Source organism: Lottia gigantea, assembly GCF_000327385.1.
Source record: "Lottia gigantea unplaced genomic scaffold LOTGIsca_49, whole genome shotgun sequence".
Taxonomy (NCBI): Eukaryota; Metazoa; Mollusca; class Gastropoda; family Lottiidae; genus Lottia; species Lottia gigantea.
Genome location: NW_008709687.1, coordinates 101,539 through 114,308, shown reverse-complemented (window position 1 = coordinate 114,308; position 12,770 = coordinate 101,539). Strand labels below are relative to the sequence as shown.

At 33.2% G+C, this 12,770-nt stretch overlaps 1 protein-coding gene across 1 annotated transcript; it reads left to right on the top strand.

Moving 5' to 3' along the window:
* LOTGIDRAFT_125136 (hypothetical protein) lies at positions 1 to 183 on the top strand (the record flags this gene model as incomplete). Its single annotated transcript, XM_009061531.1, has 1 exon — positions 1 to 183. A coding segment is annotated over one exon (183 nt), but the record flags the coding sequence as incomplete, so codon positions are not given.
* Positions 184 to 12,770: the final 12,587 nt, after the last annotated feature.

The following is a 12,770-nucleotide window of genomic DNA, read 5'->3' as shown; positions in this document are numbered from 1 at the left end:
ATGACTAAAAATCATTTTGACGTCCTCGGACTCAAACCAGGTGTGAATGAGGATGAACTTAAAAAGGCCTACAGAAAATTGGCCAAACAATGGCACCCGGATAAGAACAGTGCAGAAGGGGCAGAGGAAAAGTTCAAAGAAATTTCTAACTCTTATGAATATTTGTTAAGTGCAGACAGAAGAACTATATTAGAAAGTGAAATCAAAAGAAAAACTGAAGCACATAAACCGAGCACCAAGCCTGCTGCGTCTTCTGATTCTTACTCGTTCTGGTCTCATAATGATTTTAAGTTCAGCGCTTCTAGCACCTCATCTCAGCCCAACTCTTCCAAAACTTCATCATCTTCCAAAACCTCCTCATCTTCAACAAATAAACCCAAATCTAGTAAAACCACCAGTGAGAGTAAAGAAAATACAAAACCCCACAAGAAAAAAACCCATTGGACTGATTCCTTCACTAAAAAAGATAAAAATAAATCAAAAACTAAAAAGCCATCCGCAAAATTTGATGAACCGTTTGTCGAGGATCTTTTTGATGATGATGATGATATCAACTTTGATTACGATTACCAATCAGAATTTAATACCAAACAAAAACCACAACCCAAATCACCGTTTTCATTCGCTTTTCAATCTTTTGTGGATCAGCTGGACAATGAGTTTGAATCTGGTTTCTACCCTGGAACAGGACCCAGTCTATTTGGAAATGGATATGGTTTGGGTTCATTTCCATCTCTAGGTTCAGGTGCACCCAGACCCAGAGCTCGAAAGAAAGAAACAGCTCAAGAAACAGGATATTCTGGTGGTCTAAATGACGAATATTTATTTCATCAACCCAAAAAATCAGACTCCAAACACAGTCAATCAGGTTTGTGTACTTTTTATTTTAAATTTTAGAAAAAGATTTTTTGGTAAAGCCGAAAAGATTGGCTGAGCCTTTCAAAATTCTTATTTACGGTAATCATGGAAATTTTCTCCACTTGCAATTAACTGTCCTTGATATATAATTGTAAAAAAGAAGAAGATATTTTCTAATATTTTTACTATTTTTTACAGGAGAGAAATATGAATGTAATTTTTGCTACAAGAAATTTAATGCCCAGAAACTTGTAAGTGTGTTTTGTTTTTTTAAATTTTACATGTTAACCTCTCTTCTTCATTTCATCTGATGACGACATGTGTATATTGTGTTATAATGTTATGTACTTTAAAGGGACAGGTGCACCATTTTGGGGGCTGATTTTAGTCTTGAATAGATGTAAATAGTCTTCAGAAGTATTCCTTCAAAAATATCTCAAACTAGGAATTTGACTCACTATTTCTATATATGTCTTTTCAATATATCATAGAGTATCTTGTATTGACGAGTCCTGGACAAACATGGATTTGAAGGCTAAAATTTCGATGGTGAGCTGTGAACACTATTACTGAGACTTAAGTATGATTGGTCAAAAAAATGGCCTACCTGTCCCTTTAAAGTAGTGCGTTATTTATGTGTTTGTATTATGCCTTATTAGAATGGCTATATATATATTATTATCAAGGGGACATAATCATTTAATTACTTTCTAGATCCAACATGAGTTACGTTGTGGGAAATGGAAGGAAGATGATGATGGATATGAGGTGGAGGTGGAACCAGATGCAAGTGATGAAGAGCCTGAACCTTACCCAGCCTATCAAAAAACACCTCAAGGTCACTGGCAGGACTCTCATACAGACCTACTCCACCAGATAAAACAGGCTAAGAAAATGGCACGAATGAGAGCCTTTTATGAACAGGGTAAGTCTAAAAACACTATATAGCAATCAATGATAGAGTAAAGTGAAGCTGTACTTGGGTTCTAATAATCTGGGAAAGATCAGTGCCAAGTGGTTTGGCCAAGGAACAGCTAGCTGGTAGACAGGATCCTTTGTAAACCGAAGTTGTTATCATTGTAAAATCAATTTCAAGAGGTTTGGTCAAGGACCAACTGGTAGACAAGATCCTCATGAACCTAAATTGTTATCCTTTTAATATATTGTTGCTTCCTAAGTTATTTTTTCTGTTATAAGCTATCAGTCACCCGAAATACTACAAAATTCATCATGTAACCGCCTTCTAATTAATGTATGTTTTTTAATTTTTAGAGCAGATCTCTTGTAAATATTGTGGAATGGGAATGACTCGAAGCCTGGCAGAGAAACACCAGATTTTATGTGCCAGACGTTTCTCTATGAACCACAATCTAGCAGAGGCTAAAGCTAGACAACAGAGGGCTGCAGAGGTACTGAAATTTTATCAAAGTTGTTTCCCTCATTTCACACTTTGTCTCAAGTCCAAGAAAGGGATAAAATGTCAGCAATGTGTTGAAAAGGCTGATTTGAGATCCTATGAACAACAAAATGAAATGGAAATTTAGATGGACTAATGCTGCTGTACTGAAAAAATTTGCCTCGTTGCACACTGCATGATATTGCCATTTCTAGGAGGTGAATATTGTGAGTGAATTTACTAGCTAAATAATGTGCAGAAAATTTTGACATAAAATTTTTGAAATTTTAGTATTCGAGAAATGTTCCTCGTCCTAATGGTGGACAAAAATCTCACAGAACCCCAGAGGACACTGAGGCAGGTTACAAAACTGAAAGAGGTAGGATAAATTATAAGAATATGGGCTTGCTAGTCATTTGAACTGATCTTCCATTCCATCTAAATCTTCAGCCCAAAGGAGCAGGCTGGGGATATTTGATATTGATCAAAAAAAAATCATGTCCAAACATCATTGGGGTTTAAATCACATTTAACTTAACATTTTTTTGGTAAGATTATGGTTAAATGTATCTCCTGATGCTGGCAGGTAACCTAGCAATCCCTCCCCCCACACATACACCCTGTGCTTGCAGGTATTCCAAGGGGTAACTGTGTCCCATGGAAGGGACAATAGATAAAATCAACTGTTAATAATTCTCTTACAGGATCTGCAAAATCTCCATTTGACATTCCCAAAGATTTTGAGGTGAATGGCGCTGGAATTGGCAGCAAGAAGCCTGGAAATGGCTGTTCTAATTGTACCAGAAAATATGGTAAGAATGCCAAGTTTACTTGCAGTTGTGGAACCCAGAATCTAGGAATTTGAAATTGTAACAAAGTGAGTAATGCCAAACATATTTAAAAAAAAATACAAACATACATGTGTACAGGTCGGGAAAAAATCTGGAGATTTGTCTTGAAAAATCTGGAGATTTGGTGAAAAGTCGGGAGATTTTTCCAAAGCGCGTAAATTCGTGATTTGAAACTCCAAATGGATTCTATTTTTAAAAATAAGCCTTATGCCTTATAAATTAATTAAATTGATCATAGACCTACATGATAAGAGTTAAAATTAACAAATCTATAATTAGGGATAGGCTACCCAGGCAATATAACTCTAGAAATAGTGCCCGATTTTCCCAATTCGGGGCCCAAAAATATTTAATATTGTCATTCTTCAGTATTGATTGAATCAAAAATAATGTCATGGTGAAATGATGTTTGAAAACAAGAAAGCAAGCTTGATCCCAGCCCTCTTAATTAAATGGTACCGGTAGAAGTCTACAAATACCAGCAAGATTTTTCACCATCACTTCAGTTTCACAGTTTAGTGTTTTGGTCAATCATTAAAATCAATTTTAAGTTTAGTTTTATAAACCAATCAAATTGCTGTTTATCTTAAAATCGAGACTTTATTTCAGCTTAAATTCTACTTAATCAAGGCCCTGTTAATTTAGTGCAAATATTTTTTTGTATTTTGCATTGTTAATATTCAGAAAGAAATATTGTTATGTTAGCTGGTATTGCTGTTTGTATGATTTTAATGTTATTTTTTTACCTAGTGAAAAATGATATTAATTATATTTGTTAGTGACAGACTTCATATTGAAGTTTGTCAAATCATAAATTTTGAAGTTATATAATTATTTTCCAGCCATGTGCCCAATTTGAGTGAATAATTTTTATTTGCTTATTGTTATGTTAAATTTAGAATATTCACTCAATGATTTTGCTTTGTTCTTTGTGATGTATCATTCTCTATGTTTTATTCAAATTAGGATGTAAAACTCCATTTCACGTCTGTGATATTTGTACACTATGTTAATTTGTTATAGTTATTTGCTATCTAATTTTAGAAACTATTTTATATTTCTATACTCTAGTCTTTCATAATAAACTACATATATATTCTCTGTTTTTTGTATTTATTGGAAAGTTTTACATGAATTGGTAAGAATCAACAAGTTTTGGACGTGTTTGTGTCATTATTTAGCTGTAGTCTGATTATTGTTTGGAAATTGTAGTTATGTCCCTTGAAACATATTGTTTTTCTATTCATTGAAATGAAGCTCGTAAATTGACAATGATGTCGAACATGTGCAAAGGAATTTCTTTTAAATCAAGATTTCATATTTTGCCAAAATGAATATGCAAGATTTTTTTCAATTCTATGCCAGAGTGTTCCTGTTTCAACTTTAAATTCTTTCAAAAATAGGAGAAGAATGACTGCAAGAAACAGGAGTGGAGAGAGATATCACGAAAAACAAATGATTGCAAAAAACAGAGAATTGATCAATGACCAGGTTAAACTAAAGAAAGAAAGACAGAAAGTTACACCCATAGCAAACGACGTTATAAATAGACATTTCAACGCTCTATAGAAAACGAATAACCATAAAAATTACTGCTCTAAAGGCCAACATGAATGATTACATAAATAAATTTGTGAAAACGAAAACGTTTGAACGAATATAATACGGAAGTCAGTGCTTAAATAAGCGAATAGATTTACAATAGTGAATAAATAAAGCCAAAGAATGAACGTACAAATTAATTAATGGATGAATGATTGAATGAATGAAAATGTGCACGAACCAACAACGAATATATACATCGAACAGTGGATTCACGAACGAATGAATAAGTTAATGAATGAAGAACGAAGGAATGCATGCAACAATGCTTAATAATGAAGCCAATGAAGGAAAGAACAAATGAATGAATGACTGAATTAATGCCGAACGCAGGAATGCAGGCTCCAATGCTTAATAAAGCCAGGGAACGAAAGAACAAATTAATTCACATATGAATGAATGAATGAATAAATCCACGAACAATTGAATGCATACACATTTGCATAAAAGAGCCAATAAAAGAAGGAACGAATTAATTTAGGAACAAATGAATGAATATATGAACGAACGAACTTTATATGCAATTAATGCATAAATGAACGAACAAATGAATGAATGAATGAATGAATAAATGAAGAATTTTGGAAAAGGTGAGAAAAGTGATAGCTGGCCGATACAAGTACTAAAAAAACCCTGGTACACCTCGACCAATCCCTGAGAATTTTGTGATAACATATTCTTTTGAAGAAAGACGAACATTAAATATTTTGAATATTTCTTCTATTCTGAGAGATATTTCTTTTATGTTTTCTATTTCAAGCCCTATCAAGTTAGATTGTGATCTGTAAAAATATTAGCATAGCCTACAGACAGTCTGTTAGGATGACCAAAAAGTTGAAATTTTAAAACTCAACCAAAACGCTGAGAAGCGTGTTTCAATAATTATTTAGTTTAATGATTTTATCGTGTTATATAGAGATTCTATTCTTTAGTCATGACAACTGGTAATTCCATGTGATGAATATATGCTCTTATTGACCAAGTTTGAGAATTGATATTTTATGTCCATTCTAATAGGCAGTATATTAGAAACTCTAGCTGCAGAACACAGTGACCTCTTTATCATGCTTATGACACGTGTTTCAGATACACAATGCTCACCAGGACTGTTAGTTTAGAAAATGTTCACTGTGCAGTGCCAAACTTGGACATGAGGTGCATGAGCAATGTTGGGAAATCACTGAACAGGAATGAGAAGTCGACGAGAAGAATATTCTACACTAGGAAGAGTTTTTTATGAAATGAAATTATGCAATAATGATATTGCACTCGAACGCCCCTCCCCCCTTTCAACCCATCTTCATAAATCTATGAATAATTTGTTTGATTTGAAAAGAAAAATTCATCTAGCAGCTGAGATCATTTTATTATAAACTGTAGACAAAAATAAAACAGACAAAATCAAAATTCAATCACAATTACTTTTTAAGGGATCGTCACACTTTCTAAATCTGTGTAGGTGATTCTTTAAATAAACCAATGACGTCATAATTTGTTCTGGCATTTAATTGGTCGAATTATTTAAAAATTGAACTTATTGCCCGTAGAAATGTCTTCAAATTACAATACCCTGTACTGCAGAATTTATTCTTTGTCATCTTCAATGATAAACCAATCAAGGTTCCTGGATAATCCCAAATGCATCGATCTTTTCTTCTGTAAGGTCGGTTCGAAAATGGAAACTCGCCACTCGCTGCTAGAACTTCTAACTTCGTTCAATTCCAGATAAAAATTCACTGGTAACACAACAGACATCTTTGGAGGAATATAAGTTAAATTAAAACAGAAGTTTATTTCACCGTATTTGTATATATCCCAATGCCTTTTTCGAATAATGTAATATAGACTTAAATTGTCTCCATGTATAAATAGGTCATCCACACTCCCTAATATTCAAATATATCTCTGTGATTTTTTCTCTTGTTCTTGACAAAAATGTCAAAATTTTCTATAAAAATCTATATCACAACTAGTAGAACCTCACGTAACCCAATATCAACTATATGATTGTGTTCTTGATAAGAATACAATAATCAAACCAAATATGAGTTCAATCAGTTACTTTAAAATCAAAATCGAATGACATCGACAAAATGACAGAAAAGACAAATTCCCACACACTCCTTAGGTCTTATCGGAATTTGCTTAATCCCCAGAAATTGGTTCACTATTCCTAATCAACCAAAAAAAAACTATACTCGTACTTTGAGATTGTTTATAAACGCGTGCACTGTATTCCGCTTTGTTTGCCACAATAGTAGCCACTCTATTCGTCAATCTGTTTGCCACTCTGTTGGTAACTCATTTGACACTCTGATAGTTTCTCGTTTGCCACTCTATTCATGTTTTAAGGTCTGTTTGTCACTCTGATTTCCTCTCGTTTGTCATTCTATTCGACGCTATATTCCTCACTTTGTTTGCCACTCTATTTGCCACTATATTTGCCACTATATTTGCAACACTATTGGCAACACTATTTGCCACTCTATTTGCCACACTATTTGCCACTCTATTTGCAACTCTATTGGCCACTCTATTTGCAACTCTATTGGCCACACTATTCGTCAATCTGATTGCCACTCTGTTTATCACTCTATTCTCAACTCTGTAACTTTGCAACTCAGTTTGCTTCTTTGTTTCTCACTCTAATTGCTTCTCGTTTGCCACTCTGTTCGTTACTCTGTTTGACTCTTTATTCGTCACTCTGTTTACCACTCTGTTTGCCACATCTCGTCACCAATGAACCTATCTACAAGTCTGGGATGCTTGACATCAATAGTTAAATTCGAAATCTTCAAAATCTGTTTTTAAATTACTTCTAATTCTACCCCGATCAATTAGCTTATTTTGGTCTGCTTATAAATTACTTTTCTGCAAGAAAGGCTTTTTTTTCTTACCATAATAAAGTTATCATTATTAGCAGTTACTTCGTCAAGATGTTATAGGTCGTGACATTGACATAAACTTTGTTGTAACATCGACGTCACGTACAATGTAACATTGACGTCACGTAACGTTGTATCTGTACCTCACGTCCTAATATTGACGTCACTTATGCTGTATTTGTTACCTCTGGGAAGTAGGAAGTTTCTTACTAGGAAGTTGTAGTTACCACTTGATTCTATTCGGGTCACATATGAAAAAATAGTGCAGACGCACGCGCTCTAGAGAGTTATACTTTATTTGCATAATAATTATATCACGTGTGTCCATTATATATAATTCTGATTGGTTGCCCAACATTAATAAGTTATATGGCGTGAACTCGTCGTAAAATAATTTTTTCTTCCCGAGTTCTCCTATAGAAAACAAGCAACTTGCGAGCAAATTTGAAGTAACGAATGCTATATACCATCTCGGAAGTCGTATTTCCCATATTTACCAGTAACAAATGCAGCATTAAGGTTGTTACACTGACGTCATCTTACGATTTTACATTAACGTCACTTAACGTGGAATAATTGACGTCACCAGAGTCGTATCATTGACGTCGATTTACATCGTAACATTGACGTCACCTAACATTGAAGTATTGATCCCACAGTATTTCATTAATCTTGTTATATTTCATTTCTTGACGGAAATAGATATTTATGTTATTTCAGAATGAATTATTGACAGTTAAGATCAGTTATTTGAGATTATTCTCGACTTGCATATCGATCAAAACACTTAATCGATTGTTAACGATATCAGATGACGAGCAGCAAGAAATTTGAAGGGCTCTCTTCTCATCTTTATTGAGTACAGAATATTGAGATAGATTGTGAAAAATCGCAGTTGTCTGAAGTTTCGTTTGTTCCGTTAATTATTAGATTTTTTTTTAAAATATAGACACTCCAGTTATGGTCTAGAGACGAGACTCTTGAACATTCGCCAAAATAACGACCTCTGCTTTAAATTCAAGCGCTGGAGAGGGCAGAAATTTGATTGGTTAAAGCATACGTCATCAAGTTAGGTCAGAAGGTTACATTGACTAATGTTCTAGAGGTCAACTTTAGACCCGACTGGAGTGGTCCTTTTAAAACTAACAGCTAAAAAAAAAAAAAACGGAACGAAATTTGGTCTCATTTTAATTAGTCTGTCATAAGTTACTCTTGTTTGTCGAGCGGTCAGAATAAAGTTAACCGTTATGACTGTCGTGCTCACGTCTAGTTTCAAGGCCTCGGTGGCATGTTTTGAAACGTGATGGCACCACAACCCACCTTGAATACGTGGATATTGATATTGTCAACAACTCCATTATAATCCATAGATTATCGCCCCATATTAGATATTGATAGTTAATATATACGTTGTTATTATTGATAATTTTATTATTGTAGCGAGTCTATTTTAAACGGACAAATAGATAACTATACTGTCTTTGTATTGATATCCTAAAAATATCTGCGTGTATTATTTCATCCATTGATTAATAACTGCTAATCAACCCTATCGATAATTCGTAAAGGTATGTTGTCGTCTAGAAATCTGCTTTACTTAACAAATGGTCGAAAAAAAATCATTAGAGGGTAGGTAACTGTCAAAAAAGCTATCAAACTATAGGTACAAGTCAGCAAGTTTCTAGATAGTAGATAACTGTCAAAAAAGCTATCAAACTATAGGTACAAGTCAGCAAGTTTCTAGATAGTAGGTAACTGTCAAAAAAGCTATCAAAAGCTAAGTACGAGTCAGCTAGTTTCTAGATAGTAGATAACTGTTAAAAAAGCTTCAAAAGCTAGGTACAAGTCAGCTAGTTTCTAGATAGTAGATAACTGTCAAAAAAGCTATCAAAATATAGGTACAAGTCAGCAAGTTTCTAGATAGTAGATAACTGTCAAAAAAGCTTTCAAAAGCTAGGTACAAATCAGCAAGTTTCTAGATAGTAGATAACTGTCAAAAAAGCTATCAAAAGCTAGGTACGAGTCAGCTAGTTTCTAGATAGTAGATAACTGTCAAAAAGATACCAAAAGCTAGGTACGAGTCAGCAAGTTTCTAGATAGTAGATAACTGTCAAAAAAGCTATCAAAAGCTAGGTACGAGTCAGCTAGTTTCTAGATAGTAGATAACTGTCAAAAAAGCTATCAAAAGCTAGGTACAAGTCAGCTAGTTTCTAGATAGTAGATAACTGTTTAAAAAGCTATCAAAAGCTAGGTACAAGTCAGAAAGTTTCTAGATAGTAGATAACTGTCAAAAAAGCTATCAAAAGCTAAGTACGAGTCAGCTAGTTTCTAGATAGTAGATAACTGTCAAAAAAGCTATCAAAAGCTAGGTACGAGTCAGCTAGTTTCTACATAGTAGATAACTGTCAAAAAAGCTATCAAAAGCTAAGTACGAGTCAGCTAGTTTCTAGATAGTAGATAACTGTCAAAAAAGCTATCAAAAGCTAGGTACGGGTCAGCTAGTTTCTACATAGTAGATAACTGTCAAAAAAGCTATCAAAAGCTAGGTACAAGTCAGAAAGTTTCTAGATAGTAGATAACTGTCAAAAAAGCTATCAAAAGCTAAGTACGAGTCAGCTAGTTTCTAGATAGTAGATATCTGTCAAAAAAGCTATCAAAAGCTAGGTACGAGTCAGCTAGTTTCTAGATAGTAGATAACTGTCAAAAAAGCTATCAAAAGCTAAGTACAAGTCAGCAAGTTTCTAAATAGTAGATAACTGTTAAAAAACTATCAAAAGCTAGGTACAAGTCAGAAAGTTTCTAGATAGTAGATAACTGTCAAAAAAGCTATCAAAAGCTAGGTACGAGTTAGCTAGTTTCTAGATAGTAGATAACTGTCAAAAAAGCTATCAAAAGCTAGGTACGAGTCAGCTAGTTTCTAGATAGTAGATAACTGTCAAAAAGATACCAAAAGCTAGGTACGAGTCAGCAAGTTTCTAGATAGTAGATAACTGTCAAAAAAGCTATCAAAAGCTAGGTACGAGTCAGCTAGTTTCTAGATAGTAGATAACTGTCAAAAAAGCTATCAAAAGCTAGGTACAAGTCAGCAAGTTTCTAGATAGTAGATAACTGTTTAAAAAGCTATCAAAAGCTAGGTACAAGTCAGAAAGTTTCTACATAGTAGATAACTGTCAAAAAAGCTATCAAAAGCTAAGTACGAGTCAGCTAGTTTCTCGATAGTAGATAACTGTCAAAAAAGCTATCAAAAGCTAGGTAGGAGTCAGCTAGTTTCTAGATAGTAGATAGCTGTTAAAAAAGCTATCAAAAGCTAAGTACGAGTCAGCTAGTTTCTGGATAGTAGATAACTGTCAAAAAAGCTATCAAAAGCTAGGTACGAGTCAGCTAGTTTCTAGATAGTAGATAACTGTCAAAAAAGTTGTCAAAAGCTAGGTACGAGGCAGCAAGTTTCTAGATAGTAGATAACTGTCAAAAAAGCTATCAAAAGAAGTGTGAAATTTAGATGATTATATCCCTTAAAAAACATTGCGAGCAACTGATCATCATCAAAGGGAAACGCTATTATCATCTAATTATTCGTCATTAGCAATTTAGACAATTCTATAGCCACCCGTGTTATTTTTCTCAATGAAAATACGGCATTTAATTCGCCTACAAATCTATAACTACTATAGTAAACAATTAAATCGCTTGTTGGGCCTTTTGCTAGTCTTTTATTGACAGAAATACGTGGTTTTGGCAAATAATATTGAGTTCATATATCTCAGCAAATCTCGAAATCTAAATTAGTTAATTGTACACGAACACGTTTCCAGTGCAATTCAATAGCTAGATAAATAAGGATCGTTACAGATGAGACAAGGAAATATTTCAGGAAATTTGTGCTGTCTCAGGAAATCCTATTCAAAACAGCTGTTAATAGTTCTAGTATAAATTTAAATCAATATCATTTAGTATTGAAGGCATAGTACAAAGTTTTTCTATCTGTTTAGACTAATGCCAACAAAGTTTCCTTCATTGTACACTACATGGTGGTGTGCATCATGTCTTCATTGGATCATTTGAACAGAAAAGGTCGTAAAAACAAATTTCAGTGCAATTACCTGAGTCGATTCAAGTAGCATGTAAAACTCATTCCATTTCATTAGTTCAATAAGATACAGAACAGTAGGATATAAAACTCTATTTCATTTTATTAGTCTAACAAGATACAGAACAGTAGGATATAAAACTCTATTTCATTTCATTAGTCCAATAAGATACAGAATAGTAGGATATAAAACTCTATTTCATTTCATTAGTTCAATAAGATACAGAACAGTTGGATATAAAACTCTATTTCATTTCATTAGTTCAATAAGATACAGAATAGTAGGATATAAAACTCTATTTCATCATTTCATTAGTTCAATAGGATACAGAACAGTAGGATATAAAACTTTATTTCATTTCATTAGTTCAATGAGGTACAGAACAGTAGGATATAAAACTCCATTTCATTTCATTAGTTCTATAAGATACAGAACAGTAGGATATAAAACTCTATTTCATTTCATTAGTTCAATAAGGTACAGAACAGTAGGATATAAAACTCTATTTCATTTCATTAGTTCAATAAGGTACAGAACAGTAGGATATAAAACTCTATTTCATTTCATTAGTTCAATAAGATACAGAACAGTAGGATATAAAACTCTATTTCATTTCATTAGTTCAATAAGGTACAGAACAGTAGGATATAAAACTCTATTTCATTTCATTAGTTCAATAAGGTACAGAACAGTAGGATATAAAACTACATTTCATTTCATTAATTCAATAAGGTACAGAACAGTAGGATATAAAACTCTATTTCATTTCATTAGTTCAATAAAATACAGAACAGTAGGATATAAAACTCTATTTCATTTCATTAGTTCAATAAGGTACAGAACAGTAGGATATAAAACTCTATTTCATTTCATTAATTCAATAAGGTACAGAACAGTAGGATATAAAACTCTATTTCATTTCATTAGTTTAATAAGGTACAGAACAGTAGGATATAAAACTCTATTTCATTTCATTAATTCAATAAGGTACAGAACAGTAGGATATAAAACTCTATTTCATTTCATTAGTTCAATAAGGTACAGAACAGTAGGATATAAAACTCAACTTTTTTTCCTTTGACATCTCTCG